Genomic DNA, 8,795 nt, shown 5'->3' with positions numbered 1-8,795 from the left:
GGTTACAGTTAATACTAAAGTAGATAATCAATTGTATGCATTAAAGCAACAGCAATAATCTTTAAAGCTGGTAATGAAACAGGACAACAATAGTAACAAAGAAAAACACTTTTATTAATAGGAGGCAGTGTGTATAAAATGTTAACTGTGGGGGGTTGATGGTGGCTATGGCTCTGGTAGTGATGATGGACATTATTATACATTTGTCATGATGAGACACCATTTTATTCCAGTTGGGAAACCTCATGGAAGTACGCTCCCAGCATCTTGATTCCCTGAATGTAGTTGGATCTGAAAAAAGGGAAACATAGACACACAGATGAACTTGCTTTATCGGTGGATAGTTGTTTTTATTTCAAAATGCATAACATTTTCAAAATGACTGGAGGGGGCTGACAGTAATTAACAACCTTAAAACAGCCCGAATTGTTTTTGTGGGGTTTTGTGTCCGACTTAGAAAAATTAGAAAATAAGAAAATCCAACTGTGACATTATCATACCTGTTGAGTTTCTCATTCTGGGAGTGAGCTCCATCATCGGAGGATCCAACTGGAAGCAGCATGACGTTGCGGCCCGTGGCCTCCTGGAAAGTCAGGGTGACGGGAATGCTTCCACCCTCACGGGTCAGGTCGGGCTCCACACCAAAGACTGCAGCACAGGAAGGGGGAGGGAGACACAGAGAAGAACCATTGATGAATAAGATGTCAAATTAAAACAACTGGACAATTATCATGATCTCCCTCTTAAACAAAAATAATGTTTGATATCAATTCAAGATCAAATTAAATACTTAATCTTTGGTTTGAGGTTTAAATTATCATTGTTTTCTAACTTCTGTGGACTGGCCTGAGTTACCAGCCTTTAGGGACACACTACTTTTGTTTTTCACATGTTTTCTGAGCACAGCAAACAAAACTCCATTACACCCCATTGTTGGACTCCCTGTACGGTTTTGTCCATTGTCTTATTTGTTTTAATCTGTATTCAAATGTTTTCTGTATTTTAATGAGTTTTGAATTTTTTCTATTTTACTTGTATTACCTGCTGTTTTTATTGTCTGTAAAGCGACTTTGAGTTCCCTGAAAAGCGCTCTATAAATAAAATGTATTATTATTATTGTAAAAGTAAGTAGGAGGTTGTTTAGTATTTTGAGTGAACTCATTCTTCAGTCATAAACATGTCTGTCATTCAGTCTTGTACCTGTCTTCATGGCCTTACGACCGGCCATGTAGTGTGGGTGGTTGAAGTCAGACACCCAGGCCTTGGCTCCGTGGCCCATGTACACATTCAGTTTGTTGGGAGTTCCCAGCTCAGCAAATTTCTTCTGCAGATGGTCGATAACCTTGACACATACAAAAAAAAAAAAAAGTGTCAGTGAAAGCAAAGCACCAAGAAGATTTGCAACAACTTTGTTTCTGAGGATAAAAATATCATTTTATAAGACAACAGTTGCTCTGTAAATCTGCTTTAGTGGCTACATTTTAGTTGTAGATGCAATATTCTTTCCAAAGCAGCACGACCAAGCGACTCATCTGTGTGACACACAACCAGGAAGTGATGCGGTTGGCAAAGTCATGAAGTTTTAAAATCTCACGTGCAGACACTCATCAGACTTTTACAGGGCTCTAGTCACATGAACACCACCAGATGATATAATCTGTGTCAGTGTTACCTGCTTCTCCACAACTTTGGGGTCCATGTCAGGGACGAGGCGGATGGAGAACTTGCCGATGACCTTGCGGGGGATCACGGTCTTGGCTCCTGCTTCGGCGAAAGCCCCCTCAATACCATGAAGAGACAGAGATGGGTACCTCCAGCGGTGCATGAGGATTTGCTCCTGAAGGACAAAAAATGAAGGACAGAACACGTTAGATTAGGAAGAACTAGAAGTGCAGCAGTGTAAAGAGTGAAGGACAGAAATCGGCTCCTTGCCTTGGTCTCATGCAGCAGATGTTTAACTCCAACATCTTTGCAGTACTCATCCAAGTCAAAATCAATTTTCTCATACAGCTTCCTCTCATCGTCTGTCAGAGGGGCCACGTCATCGGTCAACCCTGGAACCAGAATCTTCCCCTTCCTGTCTAAAAGGGAGCCTGTTAGGGAGAAAAAAAAACAAATCATGGATTAAAACTCCTACAGTTCAGAGAAATACCTCAAAATGTGTTTTTATATTCAATAATCAGCTTCACTTGCCCATAAGCGCAATGAGGTCAGTCATGGCCTCATGAACAGAGCCACCGAACACCCCCGAGTGCAGGTCCTTATCACAGCCGTCCACCTTTAAAGTTAAGAATAAACAGTCACTATAATGTGAAAACACAATCATGTCACAAAAAGGCTGGAGAACAGTACACAGGTTGGTCAACACTGAAAGTCGCTGCATATTGTCTCCACCTCAACAGAGAAGTAGCAGATTCCTCTGAGCCCGTAGGTGATGCAGGGTTTGGTCTTGCCCAGCCAGTAGTTGTCAGAGATGCAGACGTAGTCCACGTCTTTAAAGAAGGTGTCTTTTCGAGCAAACACCAGCTCATCCAGGCCCTCGGATCCAGACTCCTCCATCCCCTCGAAGCAGAACTTGATGTTGATGGGAAGCTCCTGCAGCACAAAGAAAAAAGAAAAACTTCTTCATTAAAGTTGAATTGCTGTACAAACAGAACAGAACAAAGATCTAAAGAATCAAAGACCAGTTTATCCTGCATATCCTGCATCACTGTGTTATTATTTTCCCTCGGGCAAACGGTTTCACTTGTCAAATACTGTTTCAGGGACAAATAAAGGTAAATCCAAGATAAAAGCCATGCAAGACTTTTGGTTTAATCATTAAGTGATGGGGCGATAACACATGCAACATCATTAACCGTTTCAGCCACAGACCTTTGACCACTTATCCTGCTGACGGCTCTAAAGTGATCAACAAGTAATTACTAAAGCAGCTCTGTACCTTAACTTAGAGATAAGTCAATTCTCAGAGTGATGCAGAATTACTTTTGGAAAGATCCTCTGTGGTAAATCTAAATATTCCATATCTATCGTTTTTTTCTTTAGCATCAGTTCTTCATTTATTGGGTTTTATCACTTGACATTTTGTCCAGGAATCAAAATATCAATGATATTTAAGGAATGCAAAAAATATGAATACAATGTTTGTTTCATATCATCATTTAGAGCCAGTTGGAAGTTAAAAAGTGAAGATCCAGCTAAATATTTACTTGGACCTTATGTTTGTGTAACACTGTCAGTGACTGTTTCCTTTTGAGAAAAGAATAACTTCTCTGATGCAGAGCACAGCGTCTTGTGGGTTGTGGATAAGGCTGCCGTCAGTGGAGACTACAACAAGGGTGTTTTTTTGTTGTTGTTTTTTTCCCACTGAATACCAGACTGAAACTAGCCGACATCAGCAAAAAAAACCACAACACCAAAAAATGCATATTTTCACAGCTAATTACCACTAATATAAAAAAAAGAAGGAAAACAACAAAGGAAGGTCCCATTAGACAACGCAGCACAGCGTCAAACTAAAAAATAAAAACAACATGAAAATTGCATTTTTGAAAACGAAAGACATTTCTTCTGAATGAACAAGGAAGTTGGGTGTAAACTGGAATTATCATTCCATTCAGTCTGTATGGAGACGAAACAATAATAACAACATCTCTTAATTATTCCACCTCGCCAAACAAACTGTATTCCAGTTTGTTTAACTACACCCAACTTATCAAGTCATACAAAAATAAAAATAGAAACCGGTTTGTTTGCCCTCACCATCCCCAGTGTAACAGCTTGTCATTGTTGTTACTGGCTGGATGGACATCAAGATGACACACAGTCATCACGATCAGTGACGTTCATTTCTATTGTATTGTACTGTATTTTTAAGGATGTATTTATTAGGATGGGACGTGTTGTTGGACTCAAAGTGAAAGGTTTGATGTAGAGTCTGTGGTGCAGACTGTGAGGGTGACTGTACCTGCTTGATCTTCTGGTAGGCCTCGATGCAGTTGAACCAGGCCAACACTGGACCCTTGTCGTCCGTTGAACCTCTTCCAAAGAGTTTACCTAGAAAGAGAGAGCAATGTATTCATTTGTAAAGGTACTTTATTTGTGAACAGAATTCCCTCGTGTAGAAAAACGTATGTGTCACTTTAACTCAGTTCAACTATTTTGTTCTCTGGTGTGTAATGACAAATATCTCACAACCTCTTGGGGTCACAATCGCAACATTTACGGTACTCTCAGACGAATAAAGCATTCCATTTTTTCTCACAGGGAGTGACTAGACTAGACAGGGATACAAGCAAAGTTACACAACACTCCCACATGATAAAATGCAGAAGGCAAATCTCTGCTGTCTGTCAGTATTCAAGTCAGATTCTTTAGCAACTGGACAGAGGGATACCAGAACATGACATAAGCAAGAACAGAGCTAAACAGCCGGGACATAGACAAGAGGAAGTGGATGTGGTGCTTTCAATCAGCTGACTATCACTGGAAAATACACCAGGCCAGTTGGGTATTAGTATGAGTACCACAAAAAAATCCGTCAAACAAAAAGGAAGGAGGAAACATGTATCTAATATCTATGAGAAATCCTTATCTAGACTGCTTAAACTGTCAAAGGGTAATTCACACTTCAGTTAGGTTTAGTTTTATAGTTCACATTCAGTTGAGCACATGATCTGACTCATGTCATTCTAGTGAAGTGTCACAGCGTTGAACAGATCTGTAAGAGCCTTAGTCATGCAAAAACAAAAACAAGGGATTTAGTCACTTGGCAGACGGTGTGATGTGAAGTATAGAGTTCTTAAACAATACATACTAGGGAACAGACGTATACCCAAAAGACTGTCAGTATACTGTATTTACTAGTTTCACTTCAGCCCTGTTGGCCTCTGAAAAACTGAGCTCACTGATTCACCGACACTGGTTCAACTTGCAACTTGCAGATAAGATGTGATTAATAAGAACACAGCTCAAGGCAAAGTAACTAACTGGGCTGGACTTTGGAAATATGTGGTCAGCTATGATATGATCACAAAGCTGATAAAAGCTCAACAAACAAAGTGTGGACAGCTTCTCTTCTATTTTTAAATATCTTGGAGTCTACATGACATTATTAGAGCTTGTGAGAAATAGTTTTGATGCTAAATTACAGTACCTATTTCATTTTATCCTATAGCACAGTCATGCCTCAGTTAGAATAAAAGACTCAGACAACTTTATTAATCCCGCCAGGGGCAATTCTTCTCTCCTTTTTGCCTGTCAAAAGGACATGGTGGTCTTTTTTCCAGTTTTGATGCCATAAAAAACAAAACAAAAAGTATTCCTATCATCGTATCACATCAGAGCTGGCAGCAGAGGCCAAAACATGCCTTGTCTTGCATACAAGTCTTCAACAGGGTCCAGAAAAGTGGTTTCATTTTTCAGACTCGACAGACTCTGAAAATTTGAAACCAAATGTAGCACAATAAGTTTTGCTCTTACCGTCTTTCTCCACCAACTTGAAAGGCTCTGTATCCCAGCCGTCATCAATACTGGCTGGCTGGACGTCGAGGTGGCCGTAGATACACACAGTCTTCTTACCCGGGTCTGACCCCAGACGCCCCAGGACGATGGGAGGCAAAGGGATCTCCTCTCCAGAGGGAAGCTGCAGGAACAAAATGTTCAATGTCGTCACTATAAACTACAATAGTTGCAGGGAGTTGGTTTGGATTTGAGGAAAAGTTGAGGATGAATCCTGCTTCGGCACACTGATTTAAAACCGTCAAAGCGAGCAAGAAATGACTGAAACAAGCATTAACATTAACATACAGTACCTTCTGTTTGCCAATGTCCACCATCTCCACTGTGCCCCCCAGCTTCTCAATGTCCTTGGCTGCCATCTCCATCATCTTCTTGATCTCCCCGCGCTTCTCTGGCCAAGCAGAGACGCTCTGGACTTCCACCCATTCACCAAGGCGCTAAGAAACAAGAGATATTCATTAACTTTTCATACTTTCAAAGAAAACACGATAAGTGCTTTCAAGTTTGAGAAATATGAGGTTCACATTTGATCAAAGTGAAGTGAAGTCAGAGACTGTTTTTCGTAGCACAGTAGAGTTAATGACTACTACATTTAAAGGGATAGTTCAACATTTTGGCAAATTGGCCCATTGCCATAATCGCTATAGTCATAGCAGTAGGTTCATTACCTTTAATTGTAGGTGTAAGCTATTTTCAGTACGGCGGAGCGCAGCAGCTGGCTGCTCAGAGCTACGCTATGGAGGCTAATGGAATTTCTTGGTTTCCCTCATTAAACTCATCAAATTCAACATCCCAAAACTCCACAGCGCTTTTGTAGACAAGTTGTGAGCTGCACAACCACCACGCTATGAGATAATGACGGAACGATACGAAACGGAGCCGTTTTCGAGGTAAATACAGGGTAAATACGGAGACTGCTTGCTGAAAAACTGTCCCTGAACGCAACGCGCATCAGCGGTTTTGTATGAATTTACCTCTAAAACAGCTCCGTTTCGTATCGTTCCGTCATTATCTCATAGCGTGGTGGTTGTGCAGCTCACAACTTGTCTACAAAAGCGCTGTGGAGTTTTGGGATTTTGTATTTGATGAGTTTGATGAGGGAAACCAAGAAATTCCCTTAGCCTCCATAGCGTAGCTCTGAGCAGCCAGCTGCTGCGCTCCGCTGTACTAAAAATAGCTTACACCTACAATTAAAGGTAACGAACCTACTGCTATGACTATAGCGATTATGGCAATGGGCCAATTTGCCAAAATGTTGAACTATCCCTTTAACTACAGCTACGATTAACATGTTCAAGAATGTGTTGTGAGTTGATCGAGTTGATCAAATCAAGAGAGGTTATTTGGCAACAGTCTAATCAATGCAATGATTAGCTGACCATAACAGCAAGAGCTTATGCAAAGATTAATCAATTAATTCATCAAATAAACTTAATCAAAGCTTTAGTCGGAATGAGCTCACCTGCACATACAGATCCTGGTGTTCGTCCACATACTTGAAAAGTGCTGTGAGATGAGCCATGTTTGCCGGTGACAGGAGGAGCTGAGGGTTCAACAGGCAGAGTGGTGTGAGAGTCTCCCTCAAACCCTGTGCTATTTTATAGAAGGACAAAGAGCACACCCTCCAGCTAACTGCTGACTGCTGCTGTATTTCCACCTCCTCTCTCGTGCACATGAGCCGTGAGAGTGACAGAAGAGCGTGTCTGATATCAGGAAGTGAGGCAGCTGTTTGTCCCGTTGCTTTGAGTATCTTGCAGTTTCGAACTCATAGTTTTTAAATCACTGACAGAGAGAGTTACAGTAATGTCAGTTTATATTATCATACTACAGGAGAGAGCTTAGCTCGCTCCTAAAAAATGTCAGAAGTTTCAACTTTTACTTTTTCATTTAATTATTTGAATTTGTACTTTTATAGTCTGAGAGATTTGGCAAAGTTACATTTTTCATCATGTGACTACCACAGAATCTACTCATTCACGTTATTTACTTAACAAAAATCTATGCACACTTTTAATATTCTTTATATACATAAGAGACCATTACATATTGACATATGATATGACACACCTGAATATTTTGTATATCATACTATGACTCACTGGAGTTTGCATTTTTATCATGCCTTTGTCACATGATGACATTTGACTCCAGGGCTTTCTGCCTGTAAGCCTTTGCATGTTATGAAACGGTCTGTTTTAATCCAAACTATGGTCTTTTCCCAAACCTAAGCAAATGATCCTGCTGCTTAAACAGAACCAAAACATTGAAAAGCAGTAGCTCTTAAATCCTTATGTCATTGAGGCTTTCTGGGAGGAAGTCCTGAAGGCCAACTTTTCTCTGCAGCCACTTGATTAATCAATCAGTAGAAGGGACAACAATCAGCTATAACTGCATCAATAAAGATTGTTAATGTTAGCTGAAGGCCACGGGGTTGTGCAATATTACAAGTCGGTCCTTAGTGTTTGGTGCTGTATGTGCAATAGATGGAAATGCGTGCAAGTTTTGGTTGTTTGGCCTTCTTTGTGTGTTTTTAGTAGGATTTTAATTTTGTCTTTTTTTAAGCAAATGAGTCCAACACAAATTGCATCAGTTGTAAGTCAGTATAGGCTTGAACGGATGTGGTTTATTCCTGCTGCATACGTTGAAATGAAAGAAGTTTTATTATAACAGTGAATTACTATTTGTTTTGAGACCTGCACATTATAACTTCAAACAGACAGCTAGTCCTGTTGTCAGGTTTCTGTTTGCTGGCACAAACCGTACTAACTTATAAACTGGCCCAGAGCAATAAGTGACAAGCTAAATGAAGGAGGTGGTCGCAGAAAGCAGAGAGATAGTATCTAGCTGAGTACGTCAAGTCTCCAACTGTGTGTGACAGCAGCTTGCATGACATGAGAGCTAGCTAGATCCTGAGACGCATGCATGAATAACCATTTTTTTAAACTACCTTTTAATTAAGTTGTCAAAGCGTCCACTCACCTGACACACAGCTCCTGTGTTTATGACCGACGGACAGCGCTGCTGCTCAAACCGAGACTGAAACGGTGAATCAAAACTGACGAAATCAGTCCAGAAAGTAGATAGACACCAGCAGCCTGCACGGAGGGATGTCAGGGCGCAAGGGATTGTGGGTAAGCGGTAACTGCCTCGTCACGTTGATCCACATTGTATCGTTCAGAGACTTTTTAAAGCGGAGAGTAGTTCCTCTCTGAAAAATCATCATACATACAGTACAGTCAGGCTATGGTACAGACGAGCCCTGTACTAAAATATTG

The 8,795-nt window shown here is 40.7% G+C and overlaps 1 protein-coding gene across 1 annotated transcript; it reads right to left on the bottom strand.

The window, feature by feature from the left end:
- Window positions 1-93: 93 nt before the first annotated feature.
- Window positions 94-8,645, bottom strand: cndp2 (carnosine dipeptidase 2). The gene is made up of 12 exons (XM_083981585.1): window positions 8,500-8,645; window positions 6,983-7,063; window positions 5,814-5,957; window positions 5,482-5,644; window positions 3,968-4,056; window positions 2,395-2,595; window positions 2,194-2,278; window positions 1,933-2,093; window positions 1,673-1,837; window positions 1,201-1,342; window positions 501-648; window positions 94-291 (listed from the first exon to the last, which is right to left on the bottom strand). Exons 2-12 carry the CDS (start codon window positions 7,040-7,042, stop codon window positions 225-227), a joined length of 1,425 nt encoding a protein of 474 aa, XP_083837711.1. The 5' UTR covers window positions 7,043-7,063; window positions 8,500-8,645; the 3' UTR covers window positions 94-224.
- Window positions 8,646-8,795: the final 150 nt, after the last annotated feature.

This window comes from Trachurus trachurus (genome assembly GCF_905171665.1).
Source record: "Trachurus trachurus genome assembly, chromosome: 11".
NCBI lineage: Eukaryota > Metazoa > Chordata > Actinopteri > Carangiformes > Carangidae > Trachurus > Trachurus trachurus.
This window is presented reverse-complemented; position numbering and strand designations above follow the sequence as displayed.

Excerpts from the sequence above, each read along its gene's own strand:
- cndp2 (XM_083981585.1), bottom strand. The coding sequence starts at position 7,042 with ATGGCTCATCTCACAGCACTTTTCAAGTATGTGGACGAACACCAGGAT. Across the intron at positions 4,057-5,481 it reads CAAGTTGGTGGAGAAAGACG|GTAAACTCTTTGGAAGAGGT; the intron begins GTAAGAGCAAAA and ends CTCTCTTTCTAG. Across the intron at positions 1,838-1,932 it reads ATCTGCTGCATGAGACCAAG|GAGCAAATCCTCATGCACCG; the intron begins GCAAGGAGCCGA and ends TTTGTCCTTCAG.